Genomic DNA, 25,375 nt, shown 5'->3' on the forward strand with positions numbered 1-25,375 from the left:
TGTTAGGCATTGGAATGGGCTGCCCAGGGAGCTGGTTGAGTCACCATCCCTGGAGGTCTTTAAGAGACGTTTAGATGTAGCCCTTAGTGATATGGTTTAGTGGAGGACTTGTTAGTGTTAGGTCAGAGGTTGGGCTCGGTGATCTTGGAGGTCTCTTCCAACCTAGATGATTCTGTGATTTTGTGAATCTCTCTTTTATGTACAGCATAACACCTCTACCTCACCTGCCCTGCCTATCCCTCCTTTTTGGTAATCAAATTGCTCACATGCTTATGTAAAATGATTATATGTTGAGTCTGGCAACACCATTACAAGATTAAAAAGAATTCTTAAATTCTGTTGTTAGTCACACTGTTTTGGTTTGCTTACATATAGGCTGAAGGTAAATTAATATTATTTATATCCTGATTAATATATTTCTAACTTAAAGCTGTAACAGACACAGGGAGAGAAATTTCTAGGCTGCCATTCAGAGCTGCAGCAGTAAATAGTAGTTGGGCTTCTGTCTTTAGAGCTCTGAATTGTACCTAGCCTTTGGAAGAGAAGCCAGTTATCTCCGTCACCTTTTATATTTTGTTTAGCTATTTTACATGATAGACTAATTATGATATCAGTCAACTATCAATCACATCAAATAACGTCTTGATAATGCCAAATGGTGCACTTTTATTTTAATGAAGAAGTAACAATACAATACTAATTTTTACTAGTTGTATAATGAAACTCACTCACTCTAAAAGATCTATTTTAAAGAATTATTTTATATATATGAGCAGTTTAACATATATATGTTTTTATTGGGGGGAGGGTATGTTTAAGCTAGAATGGAAGTGTGTGTGCATTTCTTAACTGTAATTAATATCTACTTCCAAAAGAGAAAATAATTGAAGAAAATGTGTCCAATCTTACTTCAGTAAAGACAGCTGCAGTCTGATAAATTACAGAAGCAATCTTTCCACAATAAATAGTTGAACACCAAGACAGAATAAATATGGAATTAATATAATTTTCTCTTTGTCTTGGCAATTTTAAACCCAAAGTTAATTAAAAATATCCATTTTCTGCTAATACTTCCCCTGTGTATATATCCAAACCTTTTCAAAGCTATCAGTCTCTTTTTTCACCTTCAAGAGTAGAAACAGTGTATCACAGAAAAGGTACAACATAATTAGTCTTTTCAAAAAATAATGTAAGCTATTAGCATAAATAACTTCATTGATAAGTTTCTTAGTTATAGGATAAAGAAGAGTAAAATTGATCTGCTAGTACATGATCTGATTTTTTAATAGCATTTCTCACAAACTGTTCTTATCCCATATTTGTTTTTATTACAGTGACATATGTGGTTTCAGATAATTATTTTTGTCTCAGTAAAATTAAACCTAAATTCAGCTTCTCTTGGAATTAAACAAAAACTGCTTTGTTTTTCAAATATCTCATCTTAGAATTACTCCAAGTCTTCAACAAATCTGATAACTCATTAGAAATCTAACTGATTTTAAATTTTGGAACAAGCCCACAGAACTGTGTGACATGAAAATGGATGATGCAGAAAACGTTTAAGTAACCAAAGACCTAGCAACTCCAAAAGCTGTGAGTTTCAGTGAGGTCAGATCCGTGTATGGGTTTACTTATATCTAGCCTATGCACTGCTGTTGATGTCAAAGAGATGATGAGGCTGGAAGGTGCTTTCTTGGGTAGCAGAGAAAATAGGAACATAGCTGCCTGAAATTACATTGGTTTAAGTTGCTTTGAACTGCATACTTACTCCTGGCTCATTACTTCCAGTTTATATCCCAAACCCAGGAGACCTTAATGACATTTCTGTTCTCTTTGAAGTTATTTATAAACTCAGTCATCCCTTAATCTTCCCTCTGATAAGCTAAATGCATTGGACTCGTCAATTTAAGGGAGAACTCTGAACCTTTTATCACATTTGTGACTCTTTTATGAATGCTTCCCACTTTATCTACATCTCTGTTGAATTATGGAGATCAGAACTAGACACACTATCTGAATATAGTCGCATAAATTACATCAGTGCAGCTATATAGTTGCTTTGCTTCAGTCTAGATTTCCTAGTTTAGGTCAGGACAGGCAAAATGTGTACATTAATTTCTCTGCAACAGTTGGACCCATGTGAAGTTGTATGGATATTTATTGCTTCTCTGACAAAGGACTTAATACAAAGAAGACCAAAAAGTCAGAAAAATTATCTCTACCTCTCCTTTCCTCACTGACAGAGGAATGAGTTGTCAGAGGTTGGGGGAAGTGTGTCTGGTCATTTGACATCAGCCAAATTACTTGAGTGATTTTATCTCAGTAGTCCATGACATTGACATTCCCAGGCGCTGTGTTTATATCCAAAGACTGCTTTAGTCCATTTTATTGCTGTGATAGGGTATATCCATCACAAGACATTTTTGCTGGCACTCCCTCCTGCTAGACTTTTTAGCCTCAGTACTTCCCAGGATAGAATTCCTCACACTGTGTTGTTTGCTACATAGAAGTATGAGTTTACGAGTAACAGTACCAAATAACCTATTAGTTGTTTACATTACTTTTAACAACTTTTCATGTTTTTTTGTTTGTTTGTTTGTTTGTTTGTTTTTAATGAAATATCAGTTATTACTTGATATTCTCTTAACTTGGTTGCTCTTTGATATTTTTCCTCTGAAAGAGTTACTTATTCCAAATCCATTGCTAGACTTCTCAGCTAAAACTCTTCACAGGACAGTCTACCAAAGCAATTAATCATGCCAGTGGACTACTCCTTTCTGGCCCTGTTTCCAAGGACCTTTCAGAGCAGGTTTCAAACCAGATGTTATGGTTACAGTTAGCTTCATTCCTACCTTCCTGTCTTTTCAGATCTTTGCCATTCCTCCTCTTCACATTTTTTGATGCAAAATGCAGGTTTTAAAATCCTTCTGAGTTAATATCAGAGCTGAGAGTACTTAACCGTCACCCTATACTATGTTTATGCTGCATAGCTTTTTTGGGATTCTGCTTGAAATAGCAGTGCAAACACAATAGTGGATAAGTAAAAGTCAAGAAAGCTGTATCTCCTATTTACATGTAATATTTCATGAGGAACTTTTCTATTGTTTCTTGATCTATAGATGATGGCTCACGTATTAATATTAAGAATATACAAATTTGTGCTTTTTCTTTTCAGTTTCAGTCATATCTACTATTACATTTCCACCATAAATCTTTTCAGAAGTATAGGCAGTCTGAATACTGAATCAAGTACCGTAACTGCAGCCAGGACAGACTGAGGGAACAACTGTTTTTGGGAAGGCTTATCTGTCACTCTCCTGCCTCCCAGAGCCACCCCATGCAGTGCAGTCAGTTCCACAGGAGCAACAGTAGCAGCATAACTCAGTTCCTGAGCTGAAATATAGAGCAATAAACCGAAGTTATAACCTTAATAAGCTGGTGTCATACATAAGCAAACTATACCTGGAGTTGACTTTTATCTAAATTTGCAGATATCTATTAAAAATCTATCTCTGTGTGGTTGGTCTGAAGCTAGTAAGAAAAAAACATGCAATCAGTCCTTCACTAAAAGTGAGAAATATGTTTAAAGTATTGACAAAAATTTTGTGACCCCAGTGGAAAAAGTATATGATTGCATCATTTTTGAAAGCCATCCTCCAGTAGTAGATAACTATTGAAGCACTATTTTTATTCCCAATACATGTGTCGTTACTATAATTAATAATAATTAATAATGTTGTTATTATAATTAATAATATTTAATTATAGTCTTGCTTCATACAAAGTGATTTAACAATTTTAGTAAAAAATATGCTATATTTATATAAGAGTTTCTTGAAAGGGAAGAAGGATGTTTATTCATTTTAAAAGTATTTTGATTTAAAAATCATGTTATGATCTGTATCCTTGCCAGAGCAGTGTAACATTTGCATTCCTTTAATATACAATAAATATTCTTAAAAAGGTAGATATTATTTATAGTAACAATAAGAATAATAAAACATTTCCATTTTATTTTGTATACTAACATGTTTGGAAGTTCTTCGTATCTTTTATTTTTCTGTAAAGATTATTTTACTAGCATAATTATTGTGTGAGTGTCTGTTGAACCTTCTTGAATACTTGCACATTGCAGGAAGCAATCAAAGCGTGAAAGCAAACTAATATGATTACCTTGTTTGATTTCAGTTAACAGTAAATTGAATACTCTCCTGGAAATAAAGTGGAACAATCCATTTTTCTTAAATATGTTTTAAGAAATTAATATTTCTTTTTGAATAATGTTTACATTTGGGAAATTTCATGAGGTAGCTTGGATACATTTTGTCTAACAGATGTATAAGTAAAACTGCAGAAAAATATTGTGAAAAATCATCTTTTTAGCATATAGTCCTATCTTCTGCCTGATGTCTCCTTCAAATACAGGCATTCTTATGAAGAAATAAGTTTAAATCATCACACCTGAGGAAGGTGGATACTGTGCTTGTGATATCTGTTCCTGCTGAAAAAAACATCATTTTTTAAAATCTAATATTTATATGCAGCATTCTTTTTACAGAATATAATAGAGAATGAATGCATATCTTTTCTTTGAACAATATTGCTTTAAATATGATTTTGTTCACTTCTGGTATGAAGATAAATTTGTCTGTTCCCATAGAATGGTTTGGATTTGAAAGGACCTTAAAGATTCCAACCCCCCTACAATGGGCAGGGACACCTTCCACTAGACCATGTTGCTCAAAGTCCAGCCTTCCCAGAGATGGGGCATCCACAACTTTTCTGGGCAACCTGTTCCAGTGTCTCACCACTCTCTGAGTAAAGAATATCTTTCTAATATCTAATCTAAATCTACCCTTATTTAGTTTAAAATCATTACTCCTTGCCCTATCACCACACTCCTGACAAAGAGTCCCTCCCCAGCTTTCCTCTAGTCTTTATTTACTGGAAAACCACTATAAGGTCTCCCTGGAGCCTTCTTTTCTCCAGGCTGATCAACCCCAGCTCTCTCAGCCTGTCTTCATATGAGAGGTGCTCCAGCTCCTTGATCATCTTCATGGCCCTCCTCTGGACTTGTTCTAATATGACCATGGTCTCCCAATATAAGGTGAATCCTATAGTAATAAACATGGACTATCTTTGTTACTGTATCTCCAGATATATACATGGAATTTTTTTACTTTTTTTTTTTTTAATCTGTTCATAGATGAACTTGAAATTTTGAAGGATTTGTACAAAACTTTGAATTTACTATTTATTTGACCTTAAATATAACCATATGGTGAAAATTTCAGATTTTCTTTCTTTCTCCAACATCGCCCCTATCACAAGCTCTTAGTTTGGCGAAAACAAAACAAAACAAAAAAACATACTATAGAAATATCAGGCACACTGAAGTCAGTGCAGCTGTAGTGAATATGACAGTAAATTAAAAAACAAACAAACAAATAAATCGATTATATCACATACGCCTGCCCTACTGTTCTGATGTAAAGTTCTCACCCATTCTGTCACTGGATATGATGGGCCGCTGGGAAGAACTTAGCCATCACAGTCTGCCAGCACTATGGCTGTCCAAATTGAGATTTATGCTGACAGAACTTTATCATATTTTAAGACAATTTTTCTACCAGTGTATATTTTCTGCTGTTGGCCAAGCTTTACTTTCTCATTGTTTGGTTTTACTAACAGAGTAAAATTTACTTACATGGTTCGGTTTTACTGACAGAGTAAAATTCTGACAAATTACTTGCAAAAATTATCACACTATTTACCCTCTCTCCTTCCTTCCCCTGCCTTTTTTTTTTTTTTTTTTTTTAACCTTTTACATAGCATTTGGACATAACGAGTGCCCTGATCCTGGAGTACCAATCAATGCCCGGCGTTTTGGTGACAACTTTCAGTTGGGGAGTTCAATTTCTGTTATCTGTGAGGAAGGATTTATCAAAACACAGGGAACTGAAACAATTACTTGCATGTTAGTGGATGGAAAAGTAATGTGGAGTGGACCTATTCCTAAGTGTGGAGGTATGTATAATATTTCTTTCTGATTTATGAAGACTCAGCGTAATGTCTTTTAAGTTGTGACTAAAGGGAATTCAAACTTTTGATAATGGATAGCAGAAGGCTCCTGTAATATCAACTCCATAATAAGGAGTCTAGTGAGGCATGAGCAATGAGATTCAGTGCTAACAGTACACCAACAATATTGATGTCTTCATTTTTAAATTCCACTCCAATCAGTATCCTGATCAGCTTTGTCAATATATAGGAGAAAGAAATAGCAGGAAAGAAAATCACTGTTTTCACTGAATCTGACTGAAATATATTGAAGATTTCTGTTCCTCAGTTTCCAAATAGAAACATCTAAGTTCAATTTGCCACGCCGTATTTAGTATTTAGTAGTCAAGAAGTTTGTCCTTCAAATTCTTTTTTTTTTTTCAGTTATTTTCACCGAGTTTCATTTAGAAAGTTTTCTTCAAAATACAATTATTAACTTCTGACTTCAGACAGGTAAATGATTTTAAATAGTGAGCACTCAGCGCCATATTAGATTAGAATGGAGAAGCTGATCTCTTTTCAGATCTTGATATTTTAAACCATTAGAGAGGTCTTAGTTGTCTGTTGCACGATTTATGTTTCTTCTATCCACAATGACACATAGCCTCTGGAAGATTCTCTTGACAATTGATCTTTCTCATTAAAGAAATTAAGTACTTCCCATACATCACAACCTCTAAAACAATGTTAAGAATATTTCCGTATACTTGTTTATACTAAGAGGTATAAAAATATAAAATTTGCTTCATTACATTTCCTGTATTTTAAGATCTTTTCACCTCTTAAAAAATACAATTTGATCGATGATGATATAATATGTGATTTACAAACAGTCTGTTACGTTTTATATTAAATAAAAGCTTAGTTCAGATTTTCACTATTGAACTGCCTTCCTAACAAAATTTGCTTAATTTTAATATATGAATGTGACTCCTTATACTATTCATATCCAGTTAACTTTAAGTTCAAAATTCTAATGGTTTCATAGATACAAGATGGGTCAGTTTCCCTAGATGATACACAGTCGTGGACCTTACTTTATTATGGTGTTTATGGAGCTGTTTAGCACTGCTAATAAAATATTTAAAATAATGGGAATATTTTTAAATGTCTATCTCTATACCAGAGTCTGAACCATACATTCTAAATGGTTCAGATGGCTCAAATGGTCTGAGACTCTAGATGGAACATAGACTGGAATCCTTAGGATTGGGAAGCTGGTATATTTGAATTAAGTGTATTTATCTACTGCAGAATTAAGTATATTTTTAAGATTGAAGATACAGCTTGAAGACAAATGAATCTAATTGTAAGCTATTATTGTCATTAATTTGGTCTTATGGGGTGTTTTGAATTTTTATTGACTTCATAACACAATGCCATTTCATATAAGCTCAAGTCTGCTTGCCTTTCACACACCTCATCATCTCATTGTCATACATACCAAGTCAAAGACATGAACTCCTCACGCTGACCAGGAGATACTGAATGTGACTACTGTGAAGTTTTTTCTTCACTGCAGAAATGTCTTCTGTTACAGTTTATAGGAGAGAACCATATAATAATCAATGTGGTACAGGTGGGTAGGGTCAGCATACTCATTTGTCAGGGCAATATGCCTGACGCACCAACAGGCAGGCTTTGCCGCAGCCTCTGTTGGGGCCTCCCCCCAGCCCTGTCCATGGCCCAGGACCCCACTTCAGCTCAGCCTGGGGCTGGCAGTCCCTGCCCCTTCAACTCCTGCTTCATCATTCATCTGATAGTCACTTGAATGTCACCAGACCCTTTTTCTGTCACCAATCTAGTCCTTCTCACCTTACTCAAATCATAGAATCATAGAATATCCCAAGTTGGAAGGGACCCACAAGGATCACTGAGTCCAACTTCTGGCTCCACACAGGTCTACCCAAAAATTCAGACCATATGACTGAGATCATAGTCCAAACACTTCTTAAACTCCGACAGGCTTGGTGCGATGACTATGTCCCTGGGGAGCCTGTTCCAGCACGCGACCACCCTCTCAGTGAAGAACCTCTTCCTGATAACCAGCCTGAGCCTCCCCTGTCGCAGCTTGACTCCATTCCCTCGGGTCCTATCACTGGTCACCAGCGAGAATAGATCGGCGCCTGCCCCTCCACTCCCCCTCGTGAGGAAGCTGTAGACTGCGATGAAGTCTCCTCTCAGCCTCCTCTTTTCCAGGCTGAACAAACCAAGTGAACTCAGCCACTCCTCATATGTCTTCCCCTCTAGGCCCTTCACCATCTTAGTTGCTCTTCTCTGGACACTCTCCACTTTTTGTACTGCGGTGCCCAAAACTGCACACAGTACTCGAGGTGAGGCCACACCAGTGCAGAGTAGAGCGGGAGAATCACTTCCCTCAACCGACTAGCAATGTCATGCATTAGATGCACTAGATGGTGTGCAATGATGCTGTGTTGGTGAGGGCACTAACTGCCTCTGTGTGTGTTGTCACCCTTGGCTCCTATCTTCATTTACCTAGCAGAGGAGTCCTGATTTTGTGATTCCACTATGCATTTACATGTAGGATTCATGTCCCTGTGTCTTTCATCTTCCTTGTGTGAGGGTCATATGAAGGATTTTCGCATAATCTCTTGTAATATAGTCCAGCTACACATGGACTGCAGCTCTGCTCTTGGTCTACCTGCATGACTCCTGTAATGCTTACAATGAGTAATAAGCTTTTGGAAAAAAAAAAAAAAAAAAAGTCTAGAACTGTGAACCTACAAAGTGTTCTGTTCACTGATTAGCCTGTCATCCTCAAAGTTTTCCTCATACTCATGCATAGAAATTTCCTGACTCAACTGCCGTACCTTAGTATGCAAGGAAATAGAAATAAATAGAAATGAATTTGTGGGAATTCGTAGATCAGGCTAAGACTGTTTTTTGGTAATTGGCATAAGCTCATGTTTGACAAAGATATTCTGTTTGATGACAAACACTGGTTATGGTATATTTCTAGTATTCTGTTTTTAACCCACTGACAGTGGGTATAAATCTGCCAGTCAACCACCAAATAGAACTGGAAGAAAGAACAGGGACTAAAACTCAATGCAAAAAAAAAAAAAAATGGGGTGAAAAGCAAAGCTCTTGAAGATAAGCCCAGTCACCCAGCTATTCTGAAGGGAAGGATTCTTGGATCTGGGAAATCAGCATGTGATAGTAAATGTCAGATAAAGAATTTGCACTGAAGACATCAGGAAGAACCATAATCATGGGAAGGACAAGAAAGATTTTCTTTAAACAACAGAAAACAACAAAAACATCAAAGCAAAACTATTATGTTAGATCCCACATACAAAGAGAAATCATAGTGAATTTACACAATCTAATAAAGAGATATGTATTATTTCAAATGTAATATTCATAGAAGCATTTTTTGTAAGAGTTCTTTTCTGTTTTCCAAATATAATCTTTAACAGTTTAATGTAAATTTAGTGATAAAGTGGAGCTTTGCACAAATTTAGCAATACTAAGTGCCAACTATGGTAGTACACTGGCTCAGGATAAGACCATCTGGTATTACTCTTGTTAGTATATTTTGTAGTATATCAACTCCATATGTATTTTGGATATGCATAAGTAGTTACATACAATAAAATGTAGGGATGATTAATGTTTTAATGTTAACCTTACAGTTATTGATGTAATTCTTAGTTTAAATACTGTACTGTTTGACTGATAGTGTTTGATGAAGGTAGTTTGACAAAAGGACCTTAAGGTATAATTTGAGAATTGATATTTTAAGACAAGCAGGTAGGGGTTTGGATTGGGGAGACTAAAACTCTAAAATTGCATATTTAGAGATGTTTGCAATATAGTTAGTTCTGAACTTTACATGTTATATAGCTTTTAGAATATATATATATATATTTTTCCACACAGTAGGACAAAGAAGGGATTAAAAATATAAAATGTCCTTAAAAATATAAAATGCTTCATTACAACAGTTCATCATTTCAATACAGGACCCTGGTAATTTCCTGAGAAAAATAGAGATCAGATAAATATATGATAATTCATGATCTTCAATTTGAAGGTGTGTCAAGTGGAACAAAATTAAAATATTTTTGTAATGGAGAAGTCCAGAATAATTTAGACAGTAGCATGTACAGTGCTGCTTCATCAAAATGAGCGGAAAAAATGCTTTGCAGACAGTATGAGGTGTCTAAGCAAAAAAATATATATAAATAAAAAAATTATGAAATGTAAGAAACTTTTTTTTTTTAAATGCACTGTTTAGTAAAGAGACTTGCCAACAATACAGTAAGACATATAAAATGTAGCAGATTTCTTTTCATCATTGTGTAACCCTGTATGCATAAAGAGTGAATTGAAAGAGTGCTGACACTTTACAGTGCAGCTTTCTTTTCCCCAAAAGTTTCTGCCCTCTAACCGGATACTTACATGATACTAGTAATAATAAACAAAATAAATAAATAAATAAATAAATAAATAAATAAATAAATGTATGTGTCTTCTGATAATTAAATACATAAATAGCTTTATGGATGATGGGCCAGAGTCTACCCTCAGCAAGTTTACCGATGACATGAAACTGGGAGTGGTTGATAGTTTGTGCTGCCATCCAGAGGGACCTCGCCAGGCTGGAGAAATGGGCATACAAGAATCTCAAGAAGTTCAACAAGGAGAAGTGCAAAATCCTGTCCTCAGGGAGGAACAACGTCAGGCACTAGCACATGCTGGAGGCCATCCAGCTGGATAGTAGCCTGGCAGAAAAGAACCTGGATACCAGGTTGAACATGAGTCAGCTATGTACACTCACCACAAAGAAGGTTAGTGGTATCCTAGGCTGCATTAGGCAACATTTTGCCAGCATGTCAAAGGGGGTGATCCTTCTCCTCTATTCATCCCCAGTGAGACCACATCTGGAGTGCTGCATCCAGTTCTGTGCTCCACTGTGTACAGGGGAGACATGGACATGCTGGAAGGGGTCTAAAAAAGGACCATTGACTGAGATGATGAAGGATGCCTCATTTGATGACTGGAGCATCTCCCCTATAAGGAAAGTCTGAAGGAGCTGGGACTCTTCAGCCTGGAGAAGAGGAAAATCAAGGTGGATCTGTTCAATATCTATAAATACCTGAAGGGAGAGTGCAAAAAGGATGGATCCAGGTTCTTTTTGGTAGTGCCCAGTGACAGAACAAGAGGCAATGGGTACAAACTGAAACACAGGAACTGAACATCAGGAAGCACTTTACTGCCGAGGTAGAACACTGGCACAGGTTTCCCAGAGAAGTTTTGGATCTCCTCCTGGGAGGTCTTCAGAAACCATCTGCACCTGCTCATGGGCAACCTGCTCTAGGTGACACCTCGAGCAGGAATGCAGACATCTCTGCAAGACCTACAGCTGTGGAGATTATTCCTGTAATTAATGCATCATTAAGCCATTAAAAAGCTTTGAATGTGATTATCAGATACTTTATTTTTAGTTGTGTCTTAATAGCTCATCTTTGCTTACTATTGCAGAGAGAAATAGTACATATTGTTTCTAATAGTTCTGTTTGACTATGGATATTTTACAACATTTAAAATGTATTTGCCAAATGCTTCAAAAATATTAGCTAATCTTGTAAAAATGGTAAGTATATCGGTTTCATGAATACGGAATTTGAACTGCCAACCTCACAAATAAAATGTATGTGATCTCACAGTGGATCTGTGTCAAAGCTGAAATGAAATTTTATTAATTTCAAGCTTAATATTCAACTGAAACTTCTGCATAGTTTTTTTGTTGTTGTTGTTGTTTTGTTTTGTTTTGTTTCAAATCTCTCTGCTCATAATTAAAAGCAGAAACAATCCCAGGTTTTAAACACTGTGTTTTGCTCTATGTCCTTTATTACAGTAAACTGTATTGTATCTGTAAAAATACAGTATAAAAGGTTATGTCAGCACTTTCTGAATAATGTTAATTTTATCTTAATTCAGTTCTTTATCTATAATTCAGTCCTCTCCATCTAATTCCAAGCCCTGTAGAGTTTGTCAGCTTCAAGTGTTGTTGCATCTTCCTGCAGATGGATTTTTTTTAATTTAAGTATAAATATGCTATAATGAAATCGATAATGATTAATTACTTATCATAAGTTTGTGTTATTACACCTTTGTCTTTGTTTTATTTTTAGCTCCATGTGGTGGGCATTTTTCATCTCCCAGTGGAGTAATCCTCTCTCCAGGCTGGCCTGGGTATTATAAAGACTCCTTGAATTGTGAGTGGGTGATAGAAGCTGAACCAGGACACTCTATCAAAATTACATTTGAAAGGTCTTGGCTAATATTTTTCTTATTTAATATTTTCAGTTTTGTTTTTATTAGAAGCAATAGTTTATTAGCTCTATCCTAAACTTAATTTTCACTTTTTCTGAAATCAAGTAATTGTATTGTTGGGTAGAATTTTCCAAAACATGTTAGTGCCTGCAGAGCATGAATTTTATCTTCAGTGTAAATTCCACTTCAATGAACTGAAAAGCTTTTGAAATTCCTACCTTTTGCATATATTAAGTCTGTCTGCCCTAGTTAATAGCTTGGTCTCTTTATAAAGATTAACATGTTTAATTTGCTTGTAACTGTGTTACTGTGATAAATTATACTTACGAAGCCATTTTCTTTCCGAAATGTGTGAAATCTTCAACTCTGAGAATCTGAATTAACAGTCAAAACTGAATTAAATACTTTTTTTTTTTTTTAATCCATCATGAATATTTACGAGGTCATCTGATCTGATCTGTTTTTCTAAAAGGAGTGGTGCTTGCAGGATGGAATTACAGTTTCCCCAAATTACTGCAGCAGTTCACTTTTGCTAAGTTTTTCCTGTTACATCCCTTCCTGATTCAAAGGAATGAAACATGTTAGGTGCCTTAAGTTTCTAATGGTAGCAAGCTGTGGATGTTGAATTTAAACTCACTATGAAAAAACATAAAAAGAAATGTAATTAAAAAATTCCATATGTTCTACATATTTTAAGCATATTCTAGATTATTCTTAATTGTAAATATTAAGAAATTAGATGATGATCCAGTAAAAAAAGAGAAAAAGAAAAAAAAAGTCTTTTGAAAAGTTATAATGCACAAATATCATACAAGTACTTCTCAGTTGCTATATATACAGCATCTTCTGAATGGTCCTGGTCACATTCAATCTGAAGAGAAGATACTGCTTCATTTTAATACATTTTCAAATTTATTTTAAGCAGGATATGGAAATAAAGATCTTCTGTAAGAAAAAAATCTCATTGTGATAGTTTTAAAAGCTTTTTTTAGTGTTAAAGTTTACACTGTAATAATATGTTTACATGATGTTATATGCAGTTAGAGGACTGGTAATATAAATCCTTCAGAAGTATTTCCTATCCTTGGTATGAAACGAAAGCTAATCTTCCAAACACACAGGTGTTGTGAATCAGCTTAAAATATAAATTTTTGCTAATTAAAGTAGAAAAGAGAAGTTAGCAAATTTTGCACAAATTCAAATTCAGACATGTCAGTGATTCTGTAAATCAAAGTGATAATAAAAATGTTAGAACTTTCAATAACTCGTATTTCTGAAAAGAGAAAATATTAGATCATTTGAAAAAATCTATTTTTAATTCTGTATTTCATTTTCAACAAATTATGTTGTGGACAGTCATTTCAAAATGAAAAGCATTTGCCTTTTTATTTTTGAAAATTCTGTGTCAGATGGATTTTCTTTCTTTACACCTGGGTTTTATTAAATCTGTCAGTCTTGAGTGTATACTTTTGGTTTATAATGTATTAAAACCCAGTCATAAAATTGCACAAATTCTATTACTCTTGTAGGTAAGAGCAATAAGAACAAGATGTGATCTTTTCATATCACAGAGGGAGCTCTTGTTCTCTTTATAACCTGATCACATTGTCACACTTCCTCATTTTCCATTGATGCTCATTCTAGACAGTCTTGTCACTTGCCATAAATAGGAATGCTTTCTATATTGGTGAGATACAACAGAGTGAATTCAGATAGGCCCTATTTACATATAGGGGTCTGTGTTTCTGTGTTTCTTTGCAGGATTGCATGTAAAAATACATCTATGTATGCTCTCATGCATTTAGAAATATATGTTTGGATGTAAATTAAAAAAATACTATGTAAACCTCATAATGAAATAAATGATCATAGTGTAATATATACATATATACATATATATATTACTTAGACATTTTTTCCTTATAATTTAAATTGATATTCTGAGAAATGGATACATTATCTTATTTTGCAAAATCATTCTAGTCTGTCCTTATTCTGTTCCTTCTACTTGCAAACCTTCAGCAGGATTTTCCTAAAGACTGGAGGTTAATTTTTTTTAAATATCCACCTTTAAAGCTATATTCAAGTGGCTTTCCCATGTGATTTAAAAGTAAAGAAATCAAACAAACAAAAACTCATATTTTGTCCAGTTCTTAACATTTCATCTTTGTCCTGAAAAACAGAGGAATATTATTTTTAGCCTTTCTTGGTGCAAATACTCAGAATTCTATGGTCCATTAGTATTTTGATTTTGATTTTTTTTTTTTATATATATATATATATCTCAGTAAATATGTTATACGTTTAGCATCTTTATATCCTTTCTTTTTAGATTTTCCAAGAGAATGGGGAAAATTCTTATGCATGTTTCCTGCGGAGTGACACCTTAACATTACTTTCAGTTTATCACTTGTACAGCAGCTTATATTCCCTTTTTTATCTCTCATCTTCCCATGGTTTCTCTCGAGACATTGCATGGTACCATATTTGATGCCTGTATGTACTATTGTGTTCCTATGCCATGAAGCCTGACACACAGGTTTAAAGGAAAGAGAACTACAGACAGAGAATAATAGCTATTTCTTTTAGTGCTTTCAGGGAGTTCATAAGGACTTTTTCATATTTTGCTTCAGGACTGTTAATAAATAGTCTGACAAGTATACTCCTTTTACACAGTCATAGCTATGATAATCTGTTGGATTTCTGTTGTAAGTCAGTAGCTATGCAGGCTGAGTTGAAATGATGAAAGTGAGAAATGTGAGTGCCATTCTTCATTGTAATGAAGTGTTTATCATGAAGCCTAATTATGAGCCTTTAAATGCTAGGGATGTTAATCAGCAAACTACTGATTGGAGCACTAGTCACATTTGACTAATGAGAATACACTGTGTGTTGGGGTATTCTGCTTATATCCTAACACCACATACAGTTGACAGGTTGTCTCAAAAACAAAGATGCATGTTATAAATATTAGAGCAGCTTTAGCTGGTCAAATAAGATAAAAAGTGTGCATCTCCTTCTGTATTAAAGTTTGTTTCACTCCTGTCCGTTTGACTGAACATTGGAAAGTCCTCCATAAGAATAGACTTAACACAGCAATGAAGGCATCCAGGTTAATTTAAGATTAGTGGCTTTTTAAGGAGGAAAGAACACTGTAGTCTGACAGAAGCAAAGAATATTTTTGATTTAGAAACATATCATTCTGAGCTCATGTGGGCACTAGCCAAAAAAAAAAACAACATTCATTTCCCCTAAATTTTCAGCTGTCCGGCTTCTAGGCTTATCCTGCTTTATTTTTTTAACTCCCTATTATTTTATTTCTTTGCACTCTTTTTATGTTATTTATATGATCAGAACAGAAATAAAAGAAAACATGTTCCGGAGGTTTAATTTGGCTTCTCTTCTTTTGCCAGACTCCTTTAGATTTTAGGTTAAGACGCCTGGGACATAAATATCGAAACACAGAGTTCTTCAGTACATTGTTGTTAGTCATGCAATTCCATGAATGGATTTCACAAAGCTGAATTAGGCATCTAAGTGAATCAGAGAGAGAGCTAGGAATATCTGAAGGATCCTGTTGTTAATGTTTTTCTTTCTAATGCTGGAAGGGTTTTTCAGTAATTCATCAGAGATTCTATTAAAGCAATATGATTAATGTAAGATCTAGCACTGCAAGAGAGAAACTGATGTCAAAATAACAAACAGAGGTTTGGGACTGGTGATACCATCAAAAACAAGAAGAACAAGGAGGTATCTAGCAGCATTGTCATACTCTGTTTTTTCTTGACAAAGACAGCACACATGCAGATTGCAAAGGGACATTTCACTTTGTAGTGCTTTCTAAATAAGATTTATTTATTTATTTATTTTTAACCTAACTTCTGCTGCTACTTTGCACTGAGCCATGACTGGCACAAAGTGACAGGATTATCAAAGAGGATTTAAGTGATTCTATCCCTGCTTATAGGCAATTTTGAGGGTAGGTGGTCAGAGTATGATTTTTGGTAATATAAAGTACTTTGATGATATTTGTGCCAAATGGAATAGATAAAATAAAGGAACATATAAACCTAACCTCTATATCATTTACTTTATTTTTCCATAATTGAAAATCATTATGTGATATAAAATAGTGTATGGAAGTAATATTAATCTCTGCTAACAAGCCAGGATTGTTTTATTATTCTTTTAAAAGTTTCTTACTTTTTTTACTTTTCTGCAATACAAACCTGCTCAAGGAGTTAAAACTTATTTCTCATCTTACCAGGACACTAACCTGAAATGTGGTTATTGTATTAATTATGTAATAATATAATTGATATTGTAAAGTAGATATGTGGAGAAATAATTAAAATATTATAGTCAGGAAAGAAGAATAGTTTTAAAAATGTGACATACTTGCTATGTGTTTGGTTTACCTGCTTATATTTGTACCTGTGGATGTTTCCTCAATTCCAGATTTCAGACAGAACTCAATTATGATGTTCTGGAAGTTCATGATGGACCAAATTTATTATCTCCACTTCTGGGATCCTACAATGGTACTCAGGTCCCACAGTTCCTATTTAGCAGTAGCAATTTCATTTATCTTCTCTTTACAACTGACAACAGCCGTTCTAACAATGGATTCAAGATTCATTATGAAAGTAAGTCATTGTGAACTGTGTGGTTTGATTTCCTCATCTCTGCTTATCATGGTCTTAAAAATATAAATGTCTAAATGCTCTGTCTTTGGTAGACTGCTGAGTCAGGCCTCCTATTTTTTTCAAATTGAGTAAGGTTTGGTAATATGAAACTGCAGAATAATGCCTAGTAATTTCACTTAATGTCATTACTGTAGTACTCAGTGCTTTAAGAATCAGAAAATAAGAATAGCATGCAAATACCTTTCTTCTGGATGTTGCTATTATGTCTTGTTATTCTTACCTTTTATATAATGTATTTTTGTATGTATAAGACTGCATAAAATCAGGAAAATTACGAAATTCTAAAGCAAGTGTCTGAATTACTGTCCTGATTGATGGATCTGAAATTCTAAAGCTAATAGGAAATGTGATTTACATTAATGAGCAGAAAAAACAATTACTGAATTGCACGATTATGGATTTTTAAGGATCTAAAAACCCGTATGTGATTTGTTGATTATAAATCTTATGTAGAAGTATTCTTTTTCCCTTATTACAGTCATATAAACTACACTGTAGAAAGTATCAGTAAGATTTCGTATTTTTATGAATGTGTAAAATTCACGTAACTTGCTATATTATCATGTCATTTACTTTTTGTTGTTCTAAGTATGTGTTTGTTTTACCAAATCATATTTTCATGTGAAAAATAGTTTTTGTAATTACTGTCATCAAGAACATATTGTTATCTATTTCTATTTCATACTTGTTGGAACTACCACCAAGGAATTTTCAGATGTTCTTAATCTTTTACCATTTTTTTGACCATTTACATTATTTCTGATCACTAATGATAAGGATATTAAATATAATATGTGGACTTTGCCACTTAAAATTTTGGCTGCTTTGAACTCCATTAAATGTTAAGTTCTGGCATTTTATCCCAGCAAATCTACTATTAGATACAAAATTCTTTACTGTCTCAGCCTTCACCCACGTACTTCCATGTTTATCATCTACATTGTGGAGAACTAATGATTTTGTTAAGTTCTCATCCTCTATGAAATTTGAGGTATAGCTATCCTTACACATTAGGAAAACTAGATTAATGCTCCCAGCAAAGACCGTTTAATTCTTAAAATAATTGGCTAAATATATAATGCTTAATGGTAGAAATTACATTTCAGGAATGTGAACAGCAAAAAGAGGAAAGCTGCACTTACTAGAAGTGCCTTTATATCTACTCTTTTAATTAACTAAATTTTGAAAGGGAACCTGAATATTCTTTTCAAACGTATGAATTCTTCAATTTCATTATAAAATGCATTTTCATTAAAATTGATCCCCATTCCAGAGTTCTGCTTTAAACTTGTGAAGAATGAAAATTCAGTTTATACTATACTATAAGAGAATTCTAAAAATATGCATCTTTAATAATTTTTACACTAAATAAACTATTTCCAGTAGCTTTTCTGCTTAGCATACTCTGTTTATGTACAGACATTCAGTATACATGTTATTTTTGTTTAATTTTTATTGCTTCTTTGTTTTATATTATCCAGTACAGTGCAATTCTGTTTTCCTCTTTCTGGATGATAATAATGCTAAATGATTCCGTGTTTTTCTCTTCAGCCATCCTATTGAAAGCTGATGTCTTTTTTATGTTTTTATTTTTTTTATGCTATCGTTTTCTTTCCACGCTGTATTATTTTGTAAGGAAGGATATCCTAAGGCTTATGTGTAGGAATTTTTGTAGAAGGAAAAAACACCCAGAAGATCCTACACCAACTGTTTCTTCTAATTTGTTAACTCTCAGTAATATTCCTAGAGTTTTTTGTTCTTTGTTTTCCCCTAATTCTTTCATAATCAAGTTAATATTCTCAATGGAAAATAATGTAAAAAGTTTAATTTTTTAGCACATACAAATATTGTCTGTATCAAGTCAGCTCATCTTTACTTCTTTTTCTGCATTTTTATTTGTCTCCCCAATATCTCACATATCAAAGAACATTAGGCTTGAAAATAATTTATATAAAAACAATTTCTATAAATCATAGCATAACATTACTGAGATAGGATCAACATAAATTTACACTAAATTATGCAATGTTTTTTGTCTGCAATATCAGCAGAACACAATTCATTGGCTATAATGACCTACAGTGGTAACTCAGAGAAACAAATGTCAAGGATAAATCAATGAAAATGCTTTATAATTGCTTTGTAAATCACTGAAAATGCTTTATAATAGAACCTTGCCCCACACCACCCCAGTACAGGGAATTACTTAGACAAACAAACAAACAAGCAAACAAGCAAACAAATTGGTTTAAATGTATTTATTTATTTATTTATTCATTTATTATAATCTAGGTGTAACCGTTAATACTTACTCTTGCTTGGATCCTGGCATACCGGTGCATGGACGCCGCTATGGACATGACTTCTCTATAGGATCCACTGTCTCATTTAGTTGTGATCCAGGTTATAGGCTAAGTCATGAGGAGCCTTTGCTGTGTGAAAAAAACCACTGGTGGAGTCACCCACTCCCAACTTGTGATGGTAAGAATGAATGGTTAAAATACATAGTACCTTAAAATTTACACATTTTGCCAAAATATTAGTCAAATGACTTAAATGGAGCTCATAAAACCTCTAATTTTAAGAAATAATACAGTTGGACGAAATGAAGGTTATATATGTCTATGTGATGAGATATTTAGTAATAAAAGGAGAGAATGATATATAAATGGTTGGACCAGATGATCTTGGAGGCCTTTTCCAACCTTAATGATTCTATGATTCTATAATTCTTTAAATCGGAAGATTATTGAAGATATGTATATCTGAATATATGTTACCATGAGCTAGCTGATTACCAGTTAGTTCAAGGCACGTAAGGTTAATGTGTATTTTCTTGTAAAGAAGTTGTTACAAACTACAAATATTTGTGGTTGGATATCTGTCTTTGGTGTTGATATACAAAACATGAGATGAGGTTTATTTTTACCTGACTCAAAAACTGCGTTTTCTCCAGTTTCCTGTTTTGTTCCTAATTTGTTAACAAAACCTGTCACCCTTAAATTACTGTAAGAACTGATTAGTGCCATATGATATTTGATGTTTGTGCTTATGATTGTTAAATGAGACAAAAATGGTATCAAGTAACATTTTTTTTTCATATATTTCGGAGTTGCCAGAATGTCATTACAGAATCGCTTGAAAAATTAATAATTTCTGAGAATTATTCATTTTTATGACACTTATCCTCTTAGGGTAATATCATTTATATTTAATATTAAGAAAGTATATTGTAATTTTTATTAGGGTGTATATTTGAGTTGTTTTCCTCTCAAAATAAATATTTTCCTTTGAATATGGAACATGCTTTTCTGATGATAAAAATGTTATCAGGAATAATTCACTCAATTAATTCTAAGCTAGTATTTATTAAAAAAAAATCTACTGAATACATAAATTCTATGTAAAGCATGTGATAGTATATTTTCCTAAAACAACTCTTAGTGTCTCAAAACACTCAGAAGGTAAAAGCTGAACTTGAAAGAAGACTAAAAAGCGTTTATTGAATCATGGATGTGTGACTTGCCATATGTAAATATAATAGTTTTCACTGTATTTCATTCTTTAGATTATGGAGTCTTTGAACAGCAGGGTCTTCCTTAAGCCTTTAGCTTAATTAGTTAGCAAATGCTTCATATTTTATATATGACTATGTTGAACATGGAAGGGTATGATGATACCAGAAATTTGTGGTGGTAGAAAAGAGAGTGAATAATCACTGTCCTGAAAATGGCACTCTGTTCAGCAAACCTAAATGATTCTGTTTCTTAGTCTAATTCATGGGATGAGAAATTGCAGAGTTCCCATAGCTCACAGGCAGGGGGGCTATATTTGGCTGGATAGGCTGTAAATAGAAGATGTGGCTTCTTATGTTGATAGGCACTACATGCTAACCATCTAAAACAAACAGTATTAACACACGCCCTATGAATACTGTGCTCTGCTGTGAAATGAACATAAGTATTGTGATGAATTTCTTCCTCAAGATGCTGCACTAGCATACATTCATTAAGTAAATGAGTTTTTTTTTCTCTAGAGCACATCGCTAAATGGCAATTGTCCATTGAATAAATATGCTCTAAAGGCAGGATTGAGTACATTTATTCTAGTAAATTTAATCAATTCATGGTTGAACTCATTTTAATTTTATTGCTGAATTTCTTCTCTAGTGAAATGTTTTTATATAGGATCCACAGTCCTTGCACCTCCAGGGAAAAAAGGGCATTTGCTCAATGGGCTGTTGGTTTCATAAACTATGAGGATAGCTTTATATTAACCATGCCACTAATAAACACATTGGTAACTGTTCCTGCTCATTTGTTATATTGCTGTATCAGTTTTTGGGGAGCTGGGTTATTTCTAGATAGTTAAAAGCATTTCTTTTTGATAATTACATCATGTAGCAACAATTGTGCAAACAAAACCTGACAACTCACGAATGCAAGTGCTTTCAAGGAGAAAGGTATAGGAAAAAAAAATAGATTTTTCAGACCCAGTTCTTCCTCAGAGTTGAAGACTGCATTGATTGTGATTGTATTCTTTGAAGGAGTGTAAGCTAGTTTTTTCATTAGGTGTTTGGATATTACAGATAAGCATCACAAAAAACTTATCCACAAAGTCACACTTCATTGTCTATAGGAACATTTAGAGGATACTGAGAATAATGGTTTAAAAATGAACAAACAAAACAGCTGTCTCCATCTGTAAAGACTAGCCTGAGGGGTGTATCATTATAACAGGTTGTATAATTCATTCAAATCTGAATGATTGATACACATGAAGGATTTTATTGGTCATTTCCTTAGTTTTGCTATTTACATGTATCTGTGTGGACAAGGGATGCACAGTCAGTGTATTGCACATTGCTCTGTGTATGTATACATATATACACATGCAATCACACATTTATATATGTAGAATAGCAAAGCATTTCTGAAATATTAATTTTAGAGGTCTCTGAATATAAAATTTTGAGGATGATATTATCTATTGCTGTTCATGCTTTTCAAAGATGAATAATAAAGAAAAATATTTTCAAATTCTCTCATACAAGACCATAAAAGAGTTATAGCTGGAAGGGACATCAGAATATGATTTAGTCCAAACTTTTATTCCAGCAGTGGAATTGCTTTCAGTTTTCAAGACAGCAACACCACTGTTTTAAAATATGTTACACAACCATAAAACTAAGAATAAAACTTATGATCTTTGTCCAGCCATCAGTCTCTTCAAAAAATGAGGTAATTTGTAGACTATTAGGAAGATTCTTTAACAGTCCTTCAGGGGAATTGTGACCAATTTCTGGACAGCTGTATTGACAATATATATATATTTATTTATTTATTTTCAAAAGAAGTGGCAGTGATGAAGGCCTCAACTTTTGAACTTCTGCTATATTTTTCCTTCTTTGTCTTGTGGGTAAAATGCTCTTACCTTTTGTGGTGGTTTTCCCATGCTAGGCAGCTGAACACCACAACTGCTTTCTCACTCCCCCTCCTTAGATGAGGAGGGGAAGAAGTAAAGGAAAGAACAACTCACGGGTTAAGATAAGGATGATTTAATTAAAGGGAAGAAAAGAAAAAAATAATGATTATTAAGGAAAGATTATTATTAATTAAACAATTTAACTAAACAGTTTAACTAAACAATTAACAATTTAACTAAAGGGGAAAAAAGGAAAGGGGAAAAGGAAGGGGAAAGGGAAAACTAAACAAAACAAGTAAAGGATGTGTGGAAGTGCAGAGGAAAGAAATTACTCTCTACTTCCCACAAATGAGCGATGCTTGACCACGTCCTTGAAGCAGGGCCTCAACGCACGTAGCCAGTGTTCGGGAGGAGGACAGACATTTTCACAACGAGAGCCCACCCCTCCCCTCTTCCTCCTTTTTCCACCTTTTATTGCTGAGTGTGACATCATATGGTAAGGAATATCCCTTTGGTTGGTTTAGGTCAGCTGCCCTAGTGATGTTTCTTTTCTCACATTTTTGCCCACCCCTAGGGGGGTTAGAGAGAGTCCTGCTGCTGTGCCAGCACTGCTTAGCAGCAGACACAACACTGGTGTGATAACATTGCTGTTTTAGCTACGAGTGCAGAGCACAGCACCGTATGGGCTGCTGCAGGGAAAGTTAACATCCCAGCCCGACCCAGTACACCTTTTTGTTTGTTTATTTTTATCCACACAGAACAGAGAAAACCTATTTGTGTTACTCTATAATTATTTATTCTTAAATAGTACATCTGCAGATGCAGTTTGGTTTATATGCTCTAAATACATGGTACAATACCTAGGAAAACAAACATGCAAATAAATAACAAATGTTATTTTCTAATAAGAATATGAATAGTCTTCAGAAAATAGTTGCACTAGAAAATAGATGTTTTCTAGTTGCACTAGAAAATAGATGTTTTTGAGCTTTGTTTAGAAAAATGTTACTTGTTTTACATTTATACCATTCCTATCTAACATCCATTTATGATTTACTCGGTATGTATCTATCAGTACTCCCTTGAATTTAACTGTAACTCTTCCCAGTGCTTAAGTGGCAAATTTTGTCTCATCGTGTACTTTCTGTTTGAATATTATAATAGAAATTTGCTTTTAAACTGTGAATATTTGTGAGAAAACCTATATTAACAATATACGAAGTATTATATTAATCCTGTTAAATATGACAGGAAAAATTATAGTAAAAGTTTAGATAATTAAGAGTATAATGTGCTTTTTCTTATCTTCATCTTAACATGAAATTGATTACTTAATAATTCTTATTAGGTATTTGGATTAGGAATAAATATTGTCATCCCACTTGATCTTTATTTGCTTAAGAAAATGAATAAATAGAGAACATCAAGTAAAAACATTCAAATTAGATGGAAGACATTCAATGATTATAATGAAAACACCTAGATGTTCTAATGAATTAGCAAATCTGACTTGTGCAGTGTCATGAGGAATCTATCAGGAGATCTGGCAAAGATGTTACATTATTTTTGTAAAAGCATCTCTAAGCTAAAAAAAATAATCTTATTAAAATTGCAACTGTTAAAAATATATATTCAACTCCAAATATTCAGTGTGGTAGAATCTACAATTGGAAAGAGTTGGCATGTCCTGATCTGTTTTAGATTTAAATAAGGAGATAAAGATATAACAGCTTTCATTATGAATAATCTAGATTTTATTATGCTATTTTCTTGTGTAATGTAACTCAAGTCCAAAGTTTCTTTCAGGAAGCTGTTAGTAAGCATTGGACATCTATATCGTTATTTTATTTTTACCCCTTGCATCCATCCCATCTTAAGACACATTACATCTACTGTAGATAGGGAAGCCAGATGCTGAAATTTCTTGATTTATGAAACAAAGTATATGATTCAAATAGTAATTCATGGTTTCATTTTTTTTTAGCTGTCTTTATATTTCTGTTCTATAATCAAATTACATATTAGAATCAGAGAATCATAGAATATCCCGAGTTGGAAGGGACCCATAAGGATCATCAAGTCCAACTCCCGGCACCGCACAGGTCTGCCCAAAAGCTTAGACCATGTGACTAAGTGCACAGTCCAATCTCTTCTTAAATTCAGACAGGCTTGGTGCAGTGACTACTTCCCTGGGGAGCCTGTTCCAGTGTGCAACCACCCTCTCGGTGAAGAACCTCTTCCTGATGTCTAGCCTAAACTTCCCGTGCCTCAGCTTGACACCATTCCCACGGATCCTGTCACTGGTGATAGCGGAGGATAGGTCACCTGCCTCTCCAGTCTCCCTCGCGAGGAAGTTGTAGACCGCGATGAGGTCCCCCCTCAGCCTCCTCTTCTCCAGGCTGAACAGGCCAAGTGACCTCAGCCACTCCTCATATATCTTCCCCTCTAGGCCCTTCACCATCTTTGTCGCCCTCCTCTGGACACTCTCCAACACTCTAATGTCCTTTTTGTACTGCGGTGCCCAGAACTGCACACAGTACTCGAGGTGAGGCCGCACCAGCGCAGAGTAGAGCGGGACAATCGCTTCCCTCGACCAACTAGCAATGCCGTGCTTGATGCATCCCAGGATACGGTTGGCCCTCCTGGCTGCCAGGGCACACTGCTGGCTCATATTCAACTTGCTGTCAACCACAACCCCCAGATCCCTCTCCGCGGGGCTGCTCCCCAGCGTCTCGTCGCCCAGTCTGTACGTATAGCCAGGGTTGCCCCGTCCTAGGTGCAGGACCCGGCACTTGCTTTTGTTAAACTTCATGTGGTTGGTGATCTCCCGGCTCTCCAATCTGTCCAGATCTCTCTGCAAGGCCTTTCCACCCTCATCCGAG

General features: G+C 34.5%; 1 protein-coding gene across 5 annotated transcripts in view; it reads left to right on the forward strand.

The window, feature by feature from the left end:
- Positions 1-25,375, forward strand: part of CSMD3 (CUB and Sushi multiple domains 3) — a 1,012,063-nt gene that overhangs the window by 697,875 nt on the left and 288,813 nt on the right. For all 5 annotated transcript variants that reach the window (XM_083827432.1, XM_083827428.1, XM_083827429.1 and 2 more), the window contains 4 exons: positions 5,833-6,027; positions 12,222-12,360; positions 16,822-17,009; positions 19,362-19,550. In XM_083827432.1, coding sequence (XP_083683558.1) covers positions 5,833-6,027; positions 12,222-12,360; positions 16,822-17,009; positions 19,362-19,550 — 711 coding nt within the window. The remainder of the gene's footprint in view (positions 1-5,832; positions 6,028-12,221; positions 12,361-16,821; positions 17,010-19,361; positions 19,551-25,375) is intronic.

The sequence above is a fragment of the Anser anser genome (genome assembly GCF_964211835.1).
Source record: "Anser anser genome assembly, chromosome: 2".
Taxonomy (NCBI): Eukaryota; Metazoa; Chordata; class Aves; order Anseriformes; family Anatidae; genus Anser; species Anser anser.